The sequence below is a fragment of the Micromys minutus genome (genome assembly GCF_963924665.1).
Source record: "Micromys minutus genome assembly, contig: SCAFFOLD_252, whole genome shotgun sequence".
NCBI lineage: Eukaryota > Metazoa > Chordata > Mammalia > Rodentia > Muridae > Micromys > Micromys minutus.
In genome coordinates this window covers 66,584-88,093 of record NW_027667392.1, presented here as the reverse complement: position 1 = coordinate 88,093, position 21,510 = coordinate 66,584, and the positions used below count along the sequence as shown (strand labels likewise).

General features: G+C 40.2%; 1 protein-coding gene across 1 annotated transcript; it reads right to left on the bottom strand.

Moving 5' to 3' along the window:
- Nucleotides 1-3,277: 3,277 nt before the first annotated feature.
- On the bottom strand, nucleotides 3,278-21,243 carry LOC308416179 (ras-related protein Rab-8A-like; the record flags this gene model as incomplete). The annotated part of the gene is made up of 4 exons (XM_080942607.1): nucleotides 3,278-3,832; nucleotides 4,104-4,212; nucleotides 5,223-5,298; nucleotides 21,122-21,243. The coding sequence occupies 4 exons, from the start codon at nucleotides 21,241-21,243 to the stop codon at nucleotides 3,315-3,317; spliced, it is 825 nt and encodes a 274-aa protein (XP_080798733.1). The 3' UTR covers nucleotides 3,278-3,314.
- Between the last annotated feature and the right edge of the window lie 267 nt (nucleotides 21,244-21,510).

Below are 21,510 nucleotides of genomic sequence, written 5' to 3'. Positions count from 1 at the left end.
ACTTCTTGAAGTCAGCCCTGCCATTGAGCACTCCTCCTGCACCTGTACTGTTGCCAGAGTGGGACATGGCTGTTTAGGCTGCCCAGCTGTGCATTCTGTCACCTTTTATTTTTAGTCAGGGAAGAGAAGGTCAGTAAGAAGATATGTTATGGCTAGGTCAGAGGAGTGCGTTTGCACGGGAGGAATGTCTTTCTGATTCCCTGATTACATTTGTAGTTGGATTGTTCTAGGCTTAGGCAACTGTGGTGCTAACGAGAAAGGTAATGACAGTTCAGAATGCACTGTGACCCTGAACAGTCTCAATCCCCAAGAAATATGCTGGATGCCATGTTGTTTCTGTTTTTAAGGTTTACAGAGTCCCCTGCTACAGCCTCCTGGAATGTCTTACTGTACTGTTCACATTGCTATATGGGGAGGCTTCCTTCCTACCCAGCAAGGTCCCTCTTGGGTTGGCTTTTACTTTCCCCAGCTGAAGAGCTACATGTAACATTCATTGATGCCTAGGTTCTTTCATATGTACTCACTGTGTTTTACATCAACATTGAAGTGCATTTTTAAATGTTTCTTAATTTTAAATGCCCTCCCACTCCCTTTTAGGTAGTGAGTATCTTTCTCTTTCCTTTAAAGTTTCTACTTCCCTTTTCTCTTAATCTGGAATCAGACAAGGTACAGTTGTAAGGCTTGACTCATACTGAGTATTAAAGTAGGTCCTGGTGTAATTAAAGCTAGGTTCATTTCTGGAGTCTTCCTTCTTCTCTAAGCTTTTTTTCTGTCTGATTCTGGTTTTGGTAATTTAAAAATACCCCATTTGTCCTTCACTGAATTAATAAATGAAATTCTTTTTCTGCTAGAGAGCTGACTTCCTGTTCTATTTGTGAATATTTTTATGTATATTACATTTTGTAAGTTTTTGTCAAATTAATGTAGAATACATTGAAGTTGAGCACACTTGTGTGGTTTATAGTACATTTTCTGGTATTTACCATCTTTAAACTCTAGCTATGATCTGCGTATGAGTAAATTACAGCACCTTTTTTTCAGACACATGAAGATCTGCTAAGGTCTGTTGAGTCGCAGTAGGCATACAAGATCATATTCTATTTAATTTTGTGTTCATATATTATAAATTCCATAAGCAGTGTTCACTTCTACATGTGCTTCCTGTACATACTAGGCAATTAACATCCCTCTACTCAGGTAATCTGGTAAGTACTGTGACACAATCAATTCTTTTCTTGGTTAATTTAGTTGATTAACAGCAATGTACATGTTTTGAAAGGTTATTGAAATTGAAGAAATGATGCAGGAATCACCAGACCCAGAAGATGAGGAGACCCCCACACAGTCAGACCGGCTCTACATGCTCTCCCAGGAGATTCAAACTCTTTAAGAGTTCTAGCATGAGCAGCTATGAAGAGCGTACGAGACCCTACTTATGTCAGCCTCCATGCCTTCTGTCTACATTCAACACAAAATGGCACATCTCCAGAAAGCTTTAGTTTTCTTGGGTCCTCTGACCATAAGTTCTGTGCACATACTTTGGCCATTGTGCAGGTCTCTATTTTCCTCAAGCCCTGGACTGGTTTGTTTTTGGGAGAATTTTTTGCAGTCTGGGGTGCTTCAACGGCCTAAGTTTATTTCCTGGTTGTTCTGATAAGGTCTGAGGTTTGGCTTCTCTCAAGCCTCCTCCCTGGCCTGTGGCTGGCCATCCTTTCCCTGGGCTTCCTTCTGTATGTACCAGTGTCCCATGCTTCTTCGTCTTCCTGTGAGATATTGGTCACATTAGATTGAGAACTGGCTTGTGCCTCATTTTAACTTAGTCATCTCTGTAAATATTCCAAACACTGGTTTATTCTGTGCTCCTGTGAGTTAAGACTTCAACATGCATTTTCTGGAGAGAAACTTTAGCTTATAAAAAGCAAGATAGTAATGTATTTATTGAAAAGAATTCCTAAGTTTACGAACAGTTGTCTTTGATGTAGCTTTGAAGAATTTGGGGAAGTGAGATTTCTTTAGAGTTGGATCTGTGTCTGGATTTGACAGCACTGGACTGTAAGTACCAGGTGGCTGGTTGTCAAGAAGAGGTCCTGAATAGCCATACCCAGCATGGGATTGCTCTGAGACTGGCAGCTGATGCATCATGATTATTGATTGCCAGGCCTGGTTCCCTCCTGGGTAAGATCCCATTATGATCTGGGCTTGTATCTATGTTTTTTTTTTTGTTTGTTTGTTTTGTTTTTTGTTTTTTGTTTTTTGTTTTTTTTTTTACTTTTAAAATGCACTTTAATTGGATTTTCTCTGGTCAGTGTAAACATGGTACATCAGGGACTCTAGGGGAGGGCGGGTGACTACTGCTGGTACATTGGTTTTAATTTCAAAAAAGGGAGAGATTTTGATGCTGACAGCTTGACTGTCAGCTTGGGGGGAGGGTTAGAGTAAAATGAAAGGTGCTCCTAGACAACACCCCTCTTGGAGGACAGAGCTGTCACAACGTAAGTGTAAAGACTGCAGGGTCGCACTGTGCCATGGAATGTCTGTCTGGGTCTCAGGGACCAGGTGCCCTATGACAGGGCAGACACATGGTTCCCGATCTCCCAGGTCTGCTGCTAGAAAATCAAAGACAGAATCACCTCATGGTGTTAGGAATCTGGAAATATAAAAATCATCTTAGCTAGAAAAGAACATCCGATTAGAGCCAGCCAGAGAAGAAGAAGATCAGGAAGTGATTTATGTGTCACTGACACAGGTGGCCCAATGACAGTGGATCATGAGAGAGTGGTGGTCACCTCAGTCTGGATCACAGACTCCCTGCTCTGACCATGGGAGCCGTCCACTTCTTCCAAAATCCTCTAAGTGGGCTTCAGTTAGTTTGTGCTTCCCTTTGGTTTGACACATAAGGAGACAGTGGACATGGCTGTCACTTGTCTACAACTGAGAATAGGTGAAGGCAGATGCCAGGCTTGACCCTCATTGAGGTGGTGCTTTGAGTATGGGGCCAGGCAGGCTGGGCACTGCCACTGGCCTCCCTTCTGTGGTGGAGGGACAGAAGGCTGGAGATGGAGGCTGCCGTGCCCCCACCCAACCTCTCTCCAACTGTGGCAATGCGGCAGGGGATGGATAGGCCTGACTGGCAGATGACACAGGAAAAACAGCAAAATTCTAACTTGGTCCATCTCTGAAGGTGGAGAAGATCAGATGGTTACTAAAATAATCAATTTCTCAATCGAGTCCGAGCATTGGAGGTGGAGGCTCGCCCGGGGCAGGCACAGTCAGCTGGGCTGAGCACAGGCTCAGGATGGACAGAGATCTTGTCCTCACAGAAGACTGCATCGGAAGAAGCTGGTCCTCCTCTGCCGCTCCACTGTGATCTTGAGTCCATGGCTGCTCCCCTGAGGGCTGTTCCCTTCCAACATTTTGTCCATTTTTGCTTTGTTATCCCTGGCGAGAGTGAAAAATGCATTCTCCACATTGATGTTGGCCTTCGCACTGGTCTCCATGAACTTGATCCCATTGTCGAGCGCCAGCTTTTCTCTCCGTTCCTTGGACACCTGTCTCTTGTCATTCACGTCACACTTGTTCCCCAGTATCATCTTCTCCACATCTGCCGAGGCATGCTCCTCAATGTTCCGAATCCAATTCTGGATGATGTTGAAGGACTTCTCATTGGTAATGTCATAGACCAGCATGATACCCAGGGCACCCCTGTAGTAGGCTGTCGTGATTGTCCGAAACCACTCCTGGCTGGCCGTGTCCCATATCTGCAGTTTAATCCTCTTGCCATCAAGCTCTATGGTAATCGTAGGTCTTCGCCATATTACACTCTCTCCTGTATCTATGTTTTGACCAAAGGTCTGAGGCTGGCCTACCTTAATCTCTGTGTATTATGTGGCTTCTTTTTAACCTTCAGAAAATTTTCTGACACGATACATTTTTTCCTCTGATATGATTTGGCCACAATTTGGTCTGTAGATAAGCCATTAGCCCTGCTGGAGTACTAAATCCAAAATCCAGTCTTGATATATAAGATATGGAAAGTATGTATTAGTTAAGCTAGCATTCCGAAAAAGTTCCTTAGACTGGGTGGCTTAGACAGTGGAACTTACCATATCTGAACTTTGTGGGCCAGAGGTTAAAATTCAACTCCTTGGCTTGTGGCTGGGGATAGCTGTATTTCTCCTTGGTTTTCAGGAGGTGATGTCTGTTCTCTCCATTCTGTAAAGATAGTGGTTACATTGGATTACAGTAACCTCACTTTTGTTTTATGACTTTTGTAAATGCTTCCCTAAAGCTCACTCTGTCTCATTTCAAGGTGCAGACAGTAGGGCTTCAGCGATAGCCCCCTGGCTCTCCTGCTTTGGAGTGCTGGGGAAGAACCGAAGTGATTGTCATGGACTGTCCCTCCTTTCGTCCTCCTGAGGATTGAGCTAGCATTTTATTTGATCCTTTCTGATCGTTTCTTGTCCCTGCCAGCTTGCTTGTCACTCTGAGTCCCTTCACTCTGCTTTTGTGTCTGTTCTTTTCCTCAGACCAGCTCATTTCAGTCTTGGCTATAGTACTTTCCTGGGATGCTTGATTCATACATATAAAAATAGATAAAGTTTTCATCTCGGCTGAGTACTTTACTCATCTCTACTCATATGTACCCACCAGAGCGTCTTAGTTTCTGAGAAGATCCCAAACAGTCAGTATAATTGCTTTGACTTTGATTTGTCCTTTGGTTTAAAGCACCCGTTATGCTGCCTTGAAACAATCCAGTCACAATGTTTGCTGTACTTTGTTTCTGGCCACAGGAGTATATAGGCTGTCAGTGTCTGAGCTAAATGAACTGCTGGAAGAAATTGAGACAGCCATTAAAGAGTAATCTGAGGAGCTGGTGCAGCAGTTGTCCCTGAGAGATGAACTGGAGTTTGTGAAGGAACTGGAAAACAGCTTTATTTCTGCACTTATTGAGGTGCAGAACAAGCAGAAAGAACACAAAGAGACAGCCAAGAAGAAGAAGAAGCTCAAAAATGGCCCCTCACAGAATGGGAGGAATGAGAGAAGTCACATGCCCGGCACAGTAAGTGATGTGAGCAGGAAGCACCTGATGCTGTTCACAGGTAGCCGCAGCACAGCTGGCCAGCTGTGGGTCTGGCAGGTCACACCTGTGCACCCATGGGGCTCTGTTAGAACATGCTTCCTCAGTTCCTCCACAAAGGTGTTTCTCAGTGATGCTTACTTACTGTGGTCTCTGTATACCTCTGCACCTCAGTGTGCAGGGGGGCAGTCCATGGAAGAAGAGAAGGAACAGGACGATGCCTTCAAGCAGAGGAGTGTCCAGTGGTCACTTCTTATTACCTCAGAATGATAGTAGGAATCAGTTTGGCTGGTATGCTCATGAGTGGTTTTAGTTTCTTACTTGTGCTTATCTCTGGGGGTTGTATTATAAGAAATGAAGAGAGTGCTTTTAGGGATAGCTGAGAACTGTGCCAAACATAAATGAAACAAGTTCCTACAGACTCATCAGAGGGTAGGAGTGGCAGTTGTGTGACATCAGCCACTCGGCTGTGTAGTTAGCTGATGTGGGTGGCTGGCAGGTGAGGAACATTGGAATATTTGAAACCTCAAGCCTTCATAAAAGGTATTTTGTTTTCTAAAGTGATTTCATTGGATAAGCTTCATCATAAATATTATCAGTCAGTTCTCTACCTTTTTTTGGGTGACCAGTTGGGGTACTGTATAGTGCCACCCTGACTTCATATATGAACAAATGTTGGTTCTGTTTTTAGAGTAGAAAGGATTGGTAAGGTGATTCATTTTTCTAAAATGTACATTTTTGCCAATCACAATATAAGACAGTAATACATGTCACAAACTAGTCCTTATAGTTTAAAGGAATACATGTTTTCTCTTTAATTAAGTCCTTAATTTCTTTTTTTATTTCTTCTTTGACCCTTCTATGGTTTCACAGAGCATTGTTTAGTTTCCATGTGTATGTGGGATTTTTGTTGTCTTTGTTGTTGTTAAAGACCAGCCTTAGATCATGGTGATCTGAGAGGATGCATGGGAGTATTTCAGTCTTCTTATATCAATTGAGGCTTGTTCTGTGTCAAATTATGTGGTCAGTTTTCGAGAAGGTGCCATGGGGTGCTGAGAAGAAGGTGTATTCTTTTACTTTAGGATGATATGTTCTATAGATATCTATTAATTTCAGTTGGTTCATAGTCTCTACTAGTTTTGCAGTGTCCTTGTTCAGTTTCTGTTTCCATGATCTGTCCATTGGTGAGAGTGGCGTATTAAAGTCTCCCACTATTATTGTGTGGGGTCAAATGTATTTTTTGAGCTTTAGTGGGGTATCTTTTATGAGTGTGGGTGATTTTATATTTGGAGCATATATGTTAAGGATTGAGAGTTCCTCCTGAGAGATTTCCCTTGTAATGAGTAAAAAGTGTCCTTCCTTATCTTTTTTGATAACTTTTGGTTGAAAATTTACTTTATTTGATATTAGAATAGCCACTCCAGCTTGCTTCTTGGGGCTGTTTGCTTGGAAGTTTTTTTTTCCCAACCTTTTACTCAGAGAGAGTGTCTGTCTTTGTCTCTGATATGAGTTTCATGTATGCAGCAAAATGCTCCATTTTGTTTACGTATCCAGTCTGATATCCTATGTCTCTTTATTGAGGAGTTGAGTCCATTTATGTTCATAGATATCAAGGAATAGTGGTTTCTGTTTCCTGTTATTACTGCTTTTGTAGCGACTTTGAAGTTTCAGGTTTAATGACATACTGTGTTTTAAGATTACCATATACCCTGAGTAATGTTAGTTATTGTATATGAACACCTGCTTACTAGATATTCTGCTCAGAGATCTCTCATAGGAATCTGACCTTTATATTGTGAAACCAATGACTCACACAGACTAATTGAAATTAATAAGATTTCTAGGTCTTCACATTAACAATGTGAGAGAGACCGTTAGCCAGTACTTCCCAGAAGTAAAGTTATGATTGGCCTTTTAAATTTTACTGACCTGGTAGGAAGCTGTGGTTTGATTTATTTGTATCCCTTCCTGTGTTGATTATGATGTCATAATTGAGGTGGTTTTTGTTGCTATTTTTGTGGAGGAAATATTTCAGCTACTGCAGTAACATGTTGTGTTGTAGTCATTGGCTCCCATCTCCATGTCATTCACAGTGCAGGCTCCTGAAGGGCACATTTGCAGTTGATGAGTTTCTCACCCCCCTTCAGTGAATACAAATTGACTCCCAGAAGGTTTGGAGTTTGGATTCGAATTAATATTATTTCCCCAGGATTTATTTTTCTGATGGGGGATTGAGGGGGAGAACCAGGCTTCTATTTATACAAGACATTTTCACAGATCATTAATTTTTAGAGGCAGTTCCCTTGGGTATAAAACCAAGGTGAAATATTCCAGGATATGTTTTCATTCCGTCAATCCTATACCTGCAGAATTATCTCAAGTTTGAAAGACACTGTTGTTTACCTGCCTCTGTAATCGTGTGGGTAAAAGGGGACATACATACCCTTTCAGAACCATGAATCTTTGGTTTATAAGACCGGTGGGAGGTACCTTACTTTCCATCTCTGGCTGCAAAAATATGACCCTTTAGTTATCTTTTCTACTTGGTCTGATCACTTTGAACTTTCTAGAGAGTTTAAAGTCTTATTACTCTCAACACAATAAAAATATATTAACTAGTGTAATTTGGTAAGCTTGTCTCTAATAATGTTTGGGAGATTAGCAGGTGATTACTTATAAGTTCTAGAGAAAACAGGAAACTTTATTATAATTGATCCTACATCACTGCTTTTGAAGTTGAGAAGAGTACTGCTTAAAGATGGAGAAGAGCTAGGTGGATGCAAGAAGTTCTTCCTAAGATGGGTTTTCTCCCATAGATGCATTGTTTCTGATCCACCTCTTATTATGAATATTGGCCAAATTTACTTTAATCCTTCTTGTCTTGCAAGAGTACCCCCAGTGATAATTTTCCATTTAATTTTGTTCAAAGTTGACATTAAGTAAAGAGAATTTTGTTTTCATTTAGACAGACACTATTAGATATTTTGGAAATTATTTTAATTCTAGTTCTTACCCTAAAAGGTATATTATGACATATCTACTCAAAACTTTGGCTTTTGCTTGGAAAAACTAAAGTACCAGAGACCCTCTTTTTCCTTTTTTTTTAATTTGGAATTTTTAAATTGATATTTGCAACGGTAGTAAAGCAAATTGCTTTTGCCCCAAATTACTTCTCTGTTTAGTTCATAAATAGTTTTACTAAAACACAGCCATATCCATTCATCTACTTAGCACCTGTGACCCTTTTTATACTGTGGAGACAGAGTTAAAGAGTTTCACTGGAGGTTCTGTGGCCAGCATAGCTTAAAATACTTAGTCTCTGACCTTTTACAGAAACAGCTGGCTAGTTCCATATTTAAACTGAGTATACTAAATGTTTGGGAAAGGGACTAAAGAGAGAGGGCTCAATAGTTAAGAACATTTCCAGCACCCTTATCAGTTGGTTAAGAGCCATTTCTCACTCTTGTTTATGGATCTAATGATCTTTTTGGCCTCCAAGGGCATTCAATGCACACGGTTCACATATATATAAAGAATATTTTCTAAATATTCTAAAATAAAAGAAATATAAATTCTAAAATATAAAGAAATATGTTTTAAAATTTGGAGGGAAATATAAACTCAATTTATATTTGAATGGACAGACCACAACATACAATTCACATAAAATATTGCTGTGTTCTGTCCTAAGAGTTTGCCACTTGCCACTTCTTCAGTAGCCTGAGTTTAGCTTACAAGATGGCCATATTTTGGCCAATCTATCTTCAAGCCTCACAGGATCCTGGACCAATAATAGAGCTTTGCCCTCTGTGTGACTAAGCAGTAGCTAAGCAAGGTACCTGGTAGGTAGACCAGTTGTCTCTAGTTTGGAAATGAATAAGTTGAATAACTATGTTGGTTGTTTTCTGGGCACAGTTTTCCCAGATAGTGGTAAAAGTTGAATTAACAGAAAATGAGTGGAGAATGTGCTGATCAATCCTGCCCTTTTTAAATGGTTCTCCATGAAAGGATAATTTTTTTTGTATCCTCAAATGCAGATATTAATATATTTTCAACAGTAATTTGTGGATGATAATTGGTAGTATTTCTTTTTCTTCCTTTCCCCTTTTTCTTTCCCTCCCTCCTCCTGGTCCTCATTTCTTTTCTCATTCTTTCCCTACCCTTATACCTTCTTTTCTTTCTTGCTTCTTTTGGTTTAAGCCTAGGGTTTCACATTTGGCAGGCAGAGGCTGTACAGCCAAGTTATGCTCCCAGATTTATGCTTTCCTTTATTTTGAAGAATATCTCCTAAAAGTTAGTGTTATTATTTATCTGCTTTGTATAATTGAAGTTTCCAAACTTGGATATAAGGGGTTTTGAAAAGAAACATTGGTGAAATTCTCTTAAACTTCACAATTTACATTGAAACTATTTGACTTTTAACCACTCTCTCCAGTCATAGTTCACCCTCTTTTGAGTTCCGCAAGTATAAGAATAGTAATGACAGAGGGCAGATGAGAGTAAGGAGAAGAGGAGACAAAAAGCTTCCTTTAACTTTTTAACCTTTTTTTTCTGACATAGCTTTAGCACTGTAAGTTTGGAAGCTGCTCTGTCTAGAGACCTGTGTGAGTTGTTTCAGGTTAGGCATAGAACAGACACTCAAGCAGAAATAGCTCTAGTCTCCTGGTCTTAGCTTTTCTTTGCCCTGTGTTGGATACTTTTGTTGTTTGTGAAATTAGCTGGGCTGGTAAAATGTCCTACATAGAAAGAGTTGATCCTAACATCATGTCTGGTTCTTACTGCCTCTGAGTTTGCAGACACTTTTCAGAGTTTCTTGACTGTTCAAAAAGACCTTCACAGCTTTAGCTGATTTTTAGATCTTGTTACAGATTATTTCTTTCTGTGGTCTCCAGTCTGTTCTGCTATGGCCTGTACTCAGAAGCCTAGTGTTTCTCAGTTATCTTATTTCTATTTGGACTTGATGCAGTTTCTGCTGTTCTGGACACATGTAAGAAGATGACATGATTTCTTTTGGAAATGATGACTAAGAGTTCTTCCAGCATCCCCTGTAAATGAATAGAGTTCAGGCTTTTCAAAAATATTGATCTTTCCTAATCTTATTGCTGCATTCCTCCTGTGTATTACTTCATTTTAAACTGCACAACAGCTCCAAGAAAAATATTAACAATAATCATATTGCCAAATCTTGAAAACAAATGTTAGTTCTACAAAGGTCTTGGCTCAAAGAAAAAGCAGGCATGGAGAGATTTTCTGGGGAGGTGCAGAATTCTCTAGAGGTGCAGAACTCTCTAGAGGGAAGATTCAGAAATGGCTTGGCTTTCCTTCTCTTGAGCCACATAGACAGGTTGTACATGGGCTCAAAGCTCTTACCACCTTTATCTTTTAGGTCTTGCTTATACTGTAATTGTTGCTCCTGAATACAGTTTCCAGAGAATAGATGTTTTTGAGATTCTTAATTTGTATTCTTTCCAGGGAAGGAAATGGTCAGAGACATCTGAGTAGTTCATGTTATTGAAGACTGTATTCTATGTCAAATAACCCCTTCCTTCCCCCAGTCTTGCTACATGATTTGGGTATTTTGTCTGTAACAAGGGCAACCATAAGGTAAATACTGTAATGCTTAATTACCTTCCTGCCTATATAAGGGTTCATGCAATTTTTTTTTTTCAGATTCCAGATACTTTTGACTGGCACACAACTCCTGGATTCATGTGTAAATCTGAACGTGTTTTATTATCATGAGTAGGAATTGTTCTAGTTTAGTAGACCTCAGTCTGTGGGTCATGGCCTCCTATGGGGTTGAACAACCCTTTCCTGAGGGCTGCCAAAATCATCTGCATGTCAGATATTTACATTGTGATCTATAACAATAGCACAATTACAATTATGAGGTAGCAACAAACATTATTTGACGACTGTGGGTCACCACAATATGAAGAAAGAGTCACAGCAGTAGGAAGGTTAAGAACCACAGCTAATCACTGCCATAGAGTCTTGTGGCTCAGGCCATCCTCTGAGTCATCACATGATAACGACAAGGCTGTGCTTTTAGGGACATAAATGTGTACACGATCTGACTGTTTCTATTGAATTTATGAAAATTTGATTTAACCAATCTCTCTGTGTCCCCCACCCCATCTATCTTTCTTTATATATTGTGCCCTGAATCTCCCATTAAAAGAACTGTGAATGGCTGGGCACAGTATCTTTTGGCCTGTGTCTGTTGAGCTGATCTTTCAGAGATTGTAGAAGAATGACTTGAGGTCAGTAGTTTGAGGCTAGTCCTGACAGTGCACTAAGATTCTTTTACTGACACAGTGGACAGACAGGCATGCACAGGTGTGCAAATACACACACACACACACACACACACACACACACATACATACTCACCAACAGGAACAGGCTGCGATGGTTGAAAAACTAAAGTATAAACGTGTGAAATGTCTAGTGGGACAAAATGTGATTGAAATCCCGAGAACACTGGACAGAGACAGTGGGATACTTGAAAATTAATCTAGAGAAAAAGGCTGGGGAGCAGTGATTCACAGAAATGTCAGAGGGATCTGAAATACCATTGACTTCAATGTCAAAGAATATGACTCTGGAGAAAGTAGGTTAAGGATTGCAATAATAGAAAAGAGGCTCGGATAGAGAAAAAAGGGAAAATTGTGATTGTGTCTTTCCAGGGAGGCTGCTGTTGATAGTGGCTGAAGGAATTAATTCTTAGCTATAGCTGTTAACAAGTTTTTATGTGTTCTCTCTCCTCCCTTCCCCTGTCTCTCTTACACACACACACACACACACACACACACACACACACACACACACACACACACACACTGTAGGTACACATACCTACATTCCTAGAGTCTCTTTACTGTCTATTTAGCAGATATTTTGCAGGGGCACAAGGTGAGTTAGAATCCTGCCATCTGCCACATTGCTACTCTGGCTTGGCTTTTGGCTGAGGAGTGCTGAGGGGCTGGGGCTCCTTGGCTGTGGCTACTGGCCCAAAAATAGCAGCAGATCTGTTGAGAAACTTGAACTTCAGCTTCTTCTGCTAGCATCAGTAGATGGTTTCCAGCTTGCTCTGATTTCCTGGGTTTGCCTTTTTCCTTCTTTGTATCAAGCTAGAATCCTGATGGTGTGAAAGTCATCTCTCTGCTAGCACTGGAGATCACAGTGACCTCCACAACCTTCAGTGCTACATTTTCTCCAATAAGACCACATAGCATCCCAAATACTGTAATCAACTGAGAACCAAATGTCCAAATACACGGAATTCACTGGCACATTCTCATTCAAACCACCACAATATGTAAGCAAAAGAAGAAGCAATGGCCTGTGTTTGCTTTGGAGCCCTCTAGGACCTCATTGATAAATTACTCATATGGAAGTAACTGCCCCGTTATGCATTTTTTGTTTAATAATCCATGTCTTCTGTGAATAACATTGCCTACCCATGCAGTATACTTCTGTTTAATCTCCCTTTACTTTTTTCAATTATAGTTCAGAAATTAGCTTTACTAGCTTTAAGTTTCCATAAGTCTTTTCATACAATCTTAGTTTTGGTCAATCCAACTCTTATCCCCTCGTCTCCCCCATTTATGTCCCCAGTACCACTTAAATGTTTAGTCCTCAATAGTCCCCATAACATCTTTCATATAAATGTATACTACCATTCCCTTCAATTATATTGTTTACTCGGGTTGCAAAAGCAAATTTCCACACATTATTTATATGTTCCTCCTTCAGGTGTAACCTTCAGGTGTCTCCTATCTTCCCAAATACCTTCTTGCTTATGTATTTCCACCACCAGCAGCCCAGTATTCTACCTATCAACTTTGATTTTACCTTTATTCTACTATTTCCTAACCTGCAGACTGTTACACTGCTAGCCATGGTGGTCACAATGACTGTTGGGATTCTGTAAACCCCACCCCTCAGTTGCTTAGCAACAACCAGGTATGCCCCACCCCTCAATTACCCAGCAGTGGCCAGGTATGCTCAGCCCCAGTGACCTGACACTATAAAAGAGCTGCTTGACTCCTCCTCTCTCTCTTGGCCTCTCTTGCCCTTGTGCTCTTGCGGGCATGCTCTCCCCTTCCCTTCCCCCTCTGTCCCACGTGCTCATGGCCAGCCTCTACTCCTCTACTTCTCTCTCTCTCTCTCTCTCTCTCTCTCTCTCTCTCTCTCTCTCTAGCTCTCTCTCTCTCTGCCTCTGCCTCTACCACCCTCTTAACTCTCCCGTGACCTGAATAAACTCTATTCCATACTATACTGTTGTGTGGCTGGTCCCTCAGGGAAGGGATTTCCAACATGGACCCCTCAGAGGCATCTCCCTTGCCCCCAGGCCTTGCCGCACCTCCATGGGCCATATGCCCCCCACTCTCTTCATCCTTCCCCTAACATTGGTGCCGTGACTCGGATCGTTATCCTTTCACAACATTGGTGCCCTGTGACTCTTCATTTCAGTGACTTTTCCTTTCATTGGTGCCCCGCCATCTTTTCCTTACAATGACCACATTGCATTTACAGATAAACTTATACATGTACACACAAGCAACAAGCAAATGTGCACAGATAAATATGTGCATGAAGACACACAAAAATTTATACATGTATGAACTATAAATATACAAATACACACAATCAAAATATACAAAAAGCCCACACAAATATAAAATACATATGTACATACACATAAATGCATACTTGTATACAAATATACGTATACATAAATATACACATATAACTCACATATTTGTATATGCACATTTTCTTAGTTAGGGTTACTATTGATGTGATAAAACACCATGACGAAAATCAAATTGAACCAGTTTATTTCACTTGCAGTCCTATATAACATTTTATCATCAAAAGCAGTGAGGACAGAAACTCACACGGGGTAGAAACCTGGAAGCAGGAGCTGAAGTAGGGACCGTCAGGGGGTGCTGCTTACTGGCTTGCTCCTCATGGCTTTCTCAGCCTACTTTCTTATGAACCCAGGACCATCAGACCAAGAAGAATTTGCAAATTTAGCTGTCTTATCACTCACCTCAAGCTTAGGAAGCAGATTTAAATCTACATGGAGAAGGGTCAAAGGCCCTGCCAACCAAAAGCCCAAGGTTCAAACCAAGACAGAAGCTAAAGCTCCAGCTAAGGCTCCTAAAGGTGCCCAGGCCCCTGTGAAGGCTCCATAGAAAAGACTTCTACCAATGTGAAGACAGACAGACTGCTGGGACACACCTACCTACACACTGTTTACAGATGACCAGTGTCCTAAGCTGTTTTAAAACATTCCCTCTACCAATGTGAAGACAGACAGACTGCTGGGACACACCTACCTACACACTATTTACAGATAACCAGTGTCCTAAGCTGTTTTCAAACATTCCCTGCAGGCTCGCCTATAGCCTGATATTGTGGAGACTCAGTCGAGGTTCTCTCCTCTGATGACTCCAGCTTGTGTCAAGTTAACGTAAACTAACGAGTACAGTTGACTGCTGGAACATAGACTTTGCATTAGGAAAACAGTTGAATATTTTAAGTGGGGCTTAATGGGACATATTAGTAGAAGCATGGAAGACAGTGGTGCTGAGAGCAATGTAACGAATGATGGCCCTACCAAAGAGGTTTCAGAGGAGAATGTTAGTAAGTGACCTAGAGATTAAACTTATGATATTTTCGCAAAGGATGTGGTTACATTTTGTTTTTGTCTAAAAACTCTGCCTGAGGCTAAACTAAATAGTTTGGGATTAATGGTATTGGCAGAGATTTCAAAACAGGCTAGTACTGACTGTATCATGTGATTACTAATGGTCACTCTTATGCAGAGCTATAATCTAAAGGAGCAAAATGATTAAGGAAAAAATGCAACGTGTACAGTTTAATGAGAAAGGAAGCACCAGGAAGTAAAATAGAGCAAAGTCTAGTGCTCAAAAACATAAATGTTAAATAAAAGCCTTATGCTAAATAGAACAAAGGGAGTGCCCAATTTTCTGAGGAACTACCAGACTGATTTCTGCAGTGGTTGTACCAGCTGGCAATCCCACCAGCAATGAAGGAGTGTTCCTCTTATCCACACCATTCTGGCTTTTGAATTAAGGAAACAAGAAAGGATTTAATTTCCCTTGGTTGCTACAGGAAGCTGCTGAGGCCAGGTGTGTATCAGGTGTGTCCCTGCGGAGGCCCATGAAAGTCATTGTATGAAGCTCTGAAGGTGATCCTGGATTGCTTTGGATATCTTAAGGTGTTGGAGAGCCACAGTCACAGGTTACCTGTCAAGAACTTCTAAAAATTTGGTACCAACCCAAAAGAGAAAGGTGTGTTGCCGTCAACAAATCTGACAGGAATTGCAGATCTGAAGAGCACTCTGAAATCAAACATGCAGATGCAGTTTGTAGTTTCCCACGATGGTTTTTTTGGTCTTGCTCTAGTCCAGTATTTCTTCTCTATGCTCTCTTTCCTCCCTTTTGGAATGGCCAAGCATATTCAGTCTCATTGTATATTGGAAGTATGTGATCTGCTTTTTAATTTTGGTCTTACATGGGTTACAGTTAATGGATTACTTGAGCTTCAGAAGAGGTTTTGGATACACCAGAAAAGGGCATGAGATCCCATTACAGATAGTTGTGAGTCACCATGTGGTTGCTGATATTTAAACTCAGGACCTCTGAAAGAGCAGTCAGTGCTCTTAAACACTGAGCCATCTCTCCAGCCCCTTGGTGTAACTCTTACCAAGCAAGTGTAAGATCTGCATGACAAGAACTGAAAAAAGAGATCAAAGAAGATCTCAGAAAATGGAAAGATCTTCAGTGCTCATAAATTGGTAGCATTGACATAATGAAAATGGCCACTTACAAAAAGCAAATCTACAGGTTCAGTGGAATCCCCATCAAAATCAATTCTTCACAAACATGGAAAGAACAATTCTCAACTTTATATGGGAATAAACCAGGATAGCCAAAACACTTCTCAACAAATTAAATAACTTCCAAGAAAATCACTATCCATGACCTCAAGCTGTACTACAAAACAGTAGCAATAAAAAGCACATGGTATTGTTACAGAAACAGACAGGTCAATCAGTGGAATAGACCCAGAAGTAAACCCACACGCCTATGGATACTTGATCTTTGACAAAGAAGCCAAAAACATACAGTGGAAAGAAGAAAGCATCTTTAATAAATGGTGCTGGTCTAACTGGTGGTCTGTATGTAGGACTGAAAATAGATCCATGTTTATTACCCTACACAAAGCTCAAGTCCATGTGGATCAAGGACCTCAACATAAAACCAGATACACTAGATCTAACAGAAGAGAAAGTGGGAAAAAGCCTCAAACTCACTGGCAGAGGAAAAACTTTCCTGAATGGAACACCAATGGTTCATGCTCTAAAATCAGCAATTGTTAAATGGGACCATGTTAAACTAAAAAGCTTCAGTAATGCAAAAGACACTGTCAATAGGACAAATCGGCAAGCTACAGATTGGGAAAAAAATTATCACCAACCCTACATCTGATAGAGAGACAGGATTACTAATCCACAGTCAAAACTTGACCCAGAATTCTTCTTGTCTAAAAGAACCACAGGGAAAAAATGGGGAAAAGACTGAAGGGATGTGCTTACAAATCTGAGCTGGGCATGGCTGTGCCCTGAGAGGCCCTAGCAGCAGCTGACTAAGGCAGATACAAATAGTTACACCCAACCATTGAACTGAAGTTGGGACCTCTATGGTTGAATTAAGGGAAGGACTAAAGAAGCTGAAGGGGAGAGTGACTCCATAAGAAGACCAGCAGTCTCAACTTACCCAGACCCCATGGAGAGCCTAGAGACTGAGCCACCTAGGCCCCTGGCACAAATATAGCAGAGGTCAGGCATTAGTAGGGCAAGATACATTAATCCTTGAGAGATTAGAGGCCCCAGGAAAGGGAGAATCCTTAGATGGGGAACCCTCTTGGAAGCAAAAGAAATGGAATGAGGAATTGCAGGGGGGACTGAGAGTGAGGATCAATGGCAGGAATGCCAATAAACAAAATAGTAAACATTTTTAACAAAGTCTTTAATCATACAAGTTTTTCACTTTCACAGAATTATCCCAAGATATTTTTTGATTGCTGGTGGAAATTTTTGGGTCTTTGATATATAAAAGCATATGGTTTGCAAATAAAGATACTTGACTTCTTCCTTTCCTTTTTATCTCCACCTTGATCTTCTTCTGTTGTCTTTTTGTTCTTAATCAGACTTCAAGCACTATGTATAGGTATGGAGAGCAAACATGATCTTGGCCCTGATTCTTCTGGAATTGCTTGGAGTGTCTCTTCATTTTTTGTTCATTTGGGCTATGAACTTACCGTACTCCTTTATTGTATTGATGTATGTCCCTAATTTCTCCATGATTTTCATCAGAAAGGGTTGTATTTTTGTCAAATGCCTTTTTGTTGCTGTTGTTGTTTTGTTTTTAACCAGTTAGGATCTGTTGTCTTGGAAGCAGCATTGTTTTCAGAGGAGGGCATACAACCCATCCTTAGCAGGAGTCATATATTTTTATTTATTTATTTTTTGCATTTTTGAATATTTTATACATTTACATTTCAAATTTTATCCCCTTTCCCAATTTCTCCCTCTTGTATTCCTATTCCCTTCTTCTATGAGGACGCTGCCCCTCCCACCCACTCTGACCTCACCACACTGACATCCTACTACACTGGGGCATTAAGCCTTTACAGGACCAAGGGCCTCTCCTATTGATGCCAGACAATGCATGTGTATTCTTTGGTTAGTAGTTTAGTTCCTGGGAGCTCTGGAGCATCTGCTTGGTTGATATTGTTGTTCTTCCTATAGGGTTGCAAACCCCTTCAACTGCTTTATTCTTTTCTCTAGCTCCTCCATTGGAGTCTCTGTGCTCAGTCTGGTGGTTAGCTGCAAGCATCCTTATCAAAGACCTTCTTTTTGCATCTAATGAGATGAACATATAGTTTTGTTTTTTAGTTTGTTTATGTGACTTGTCTTTCAGGTAATATTTATTATTTTTACATATGTTGAACTATTCCTTTCATCTCTGAAATAAAGTTAACTTAATCATGGTGTATGAATATTTTGATGAATTCTCTTTTTTTTTTTAGCTTTTCATGCAGGTTTATACATTATAGTCTCAGTATACAAATCCTCTATACCATAAGATTACATCAACTAAACAAAGATACAAACTGTCCTTCCATATGAGATAAAAGACCTATAAAATCCCTTAAAATGTTTCTCTCTACCTATTGCCAATTATGGCTACCAGGATCCAGGTCTGCTTTCTCTGGATCCATCTTGATTTCCTCCCCCCTTGATGTATTCTTGGACTTCAGAATTCAAGTATTTTGTCGGGACGTTTTGAACATTGTTTATAAAGGATGCTGGTCTATAATTTTTTAATCGCTGGGTCTTTGTGTGTCTTTGGTATCAGAGTAATAATAACTTAGTAAAATAACTAAGATATGTATATTGTTTTAGATAATGGTTTTTATTTTATATATTAATTTGAAGAATATTGGTATTAACTCTTCTTTGAAGTTCTGGGAGAATTCTGTACAGAATCCACCTTGCTGTAGGGCTTTGTTTTTTTTTTTTTTTTTTTTTTTTTTTTTTTGCTTTTGTTTTTTGTTGGATTTTTTTTTTTTGAGTGTCCTTTCCTATCTCTCAAATACTTTTGGTTTGAAATCTATTTTATGAGGCATTCAGAGGGCTGCATAGGCTTGCTTCTAAGGTCCATTTTTTTTAGAATGCCGTTCTCTATACTTTTATCCTAACGAGATTTCTATCTTTAATGTTGAGGTGTGTTTTGTTGATGCAGCAGGAAGACATATCCTATTTTCAAATTGAGCCTATTACTCTGTATCTTTTTATTGGAGAATTGAGACCAGTGATACCAGAATTATCAGTGAGTAGTATTTATTTATTCCTGTTACTTTGTTGTTATGATGTAAGTCCAACCTTTTCCCTTGATTTACTACTCTGGGATTACTTTTGTCTTCTTGGGTATATATAACCTTTCCAGACTGAAGTTTCCTTCTAGTGTCTCCTGTGGACCTGGAGTAGTAGGCAGATACTCCTTATGTTTAGTTCTTTTATGGAATGCTTTACTTTCTCTGTCTAAGGTGCTTGAAAGTTTTGCTGGATATAATAGTCTGGCCTGGCATCTGTGGTCTCTCAGAGTTTGTAAAACATCTCTTCTGGCTTTTCTGACTTTCAGAGTTTGTGTTGAGAAGTCAGGTGTTAGTCGAATGGGACTGCCTTTATATTTGACTTCATCTTTCCCCCTGTAGCGTTTAGTATCCTTTCTTTCGTACATTTAGTGTTTTGATTATTATGTGTCATAGAGAATTTCTTTTCTGCTCCTGTCTATTTGGTATTCTGTATGCCTTTTGTACCTTGTTAGGTACCTCATTAAAATAGTTTTTTTCTATTTCTATGAAAAATGAGATGGGATTTTTATAGGGATTACATTGAATCTGTAAATAGGTTTTTGCAGAATGATCATTTTTTCAATATTAATTCTGAATCCATGATCATAGGATGTCTTTCCATTTTCTAGTGCCTTTCTCTATCTCTTTCTTCAGGGTTTAAGCTTTTCACTGTAGAGGATAATCCTTCATTGGTTACATTTATTTCTAGATATTTTATTTTCTTTGAGGCTATTGTGAATGACAGTGTGCCCATGATCTCTTTCTCCATATGTTTATTGCATGTGTGTAGAACTGCTTTTGATTTGCACAGTTTGATTCTATATCCTACCAGATTGCTGAAGTTTCTTATTGTTTTAAGTTTTCTGACAGAATTTGAGCTCTAGTATATATTCATGTCATCTGTAAATAAAGATAGTTTGACTTCTTTCTCTATTCATATTGGTAAGAGATTTTGTTTGTTTGTTTGTTGTTTTTAACAACCCATATTCTTTCAGTGGAAATGTTTGCACTGTTCAAGAAGAAATAGATTGAAATATGGTTCAGCTTTCACGTTTTATAATAGAATTAAATTCTTGACCCATTCAAGTTCAGTTCCTAAAAGAAAACATTTAACTGGGGCTGGCTTACAGTTTCAGAGGTTCAGTCCATTATCATCATGGTGAGAAGCATGGCAGACATGGTAGAAGAGAAATAGCTGAGAGTTCTACATTTGATCTGAAGGCAGCAGAAAGAGACTTCACAGTTTCCTTCCTACTATGCTTGAGCATATCTGACCTCAAAGTTCTGCCCCCACAGTGACACATTTTCTCTAATAAGGCCACACCTCCTGACCATGCCATTCCCTATGGCTGAGCATTCAAGCACATGATTTTATAAGGCTACTCCTATTCAAACCACCACAAGTGACAACACAAACCAGGCCATATTGTGTTCTTTGGGAAAACCTATCAACTTTTAATGTGAGCACTTAGAATTATGAAATCTCTAGGAAGTTTCCTGGCTGTGCACAAGTTCATTTTATTCTTGTTTAATTTCCTCTGTCTTCTTCAGTGACTCATTGACTCATTGCTCATTTAAAAATTGTTTACTCATTATGCTGGCTAGATCTATGTTAAGTTGACACAAAGTGTGGTCATTTGAGAGAAGGAAACATTGATTGAAAGAATTCCTCTATAAATTCGGGCTGTAGGCTAGTCACTAGGGCCTTTACTTCATCAGTGGTTAATGGCAAGGCCCCTTGTGAGTGCTGCTATCCCTTCGCTTATGGGTTCTGTAAGAAATCATGTTGAGGCAGAGTCTTTGAGATCCTGTGAATTTGTGTGTTGCTTCAACAGCGTTTGAACGGAACAGACCCAGGGACTCCCACCTTTTAGCTTCCAGTGCCTTATAAGTCTCTCCAGTCGCATCCTCTGGGACAATTTTCTTGCTGCCTTTGGCTCCTAGGACCAGCCATCACCGTCTTTGTGGTTAGTCCCGTGCTCCAGATCAGCCATGACCCCCCAGATTCATCAGAATTATTCCACTGAAGTGGAAGCTGCCATGAACCGCCTGGTCAACTTGCACCTGTGGGCCTCCTACACCTACCTCTCTCTGGGTTTCTTTTTGGTTGGGATGATGTGGCTTTGGAGGGAGTAGGCCACTTCTTCTGAGAACTGGATAAAGAGAAGCGTGAGGGCGCCAAACATTTCCTCAAGTTGCAGAACCATCATGGGGGCTGTGAAATCTTCTAGGGTGTGCAGAAACCATCTCAAGATGAATTAAGCAAAACTTAGGAGGCGATGGAAGCTGCCTTGGCTCTGGAGAAGAAGCTCTGTGACTTCTTGAAAAGCCACTTCCTGGATAAGAAAGTGAAGCTTATCAAGAAGTTAGGTAACCACCTGACCAACCTCTGTTGGCTGGCAGGGACACAACCAGCACAGATTGGCATGCCCCAGGGATCTCTGTGTGAGTATCTCTTTGAGCACCTACTCTCA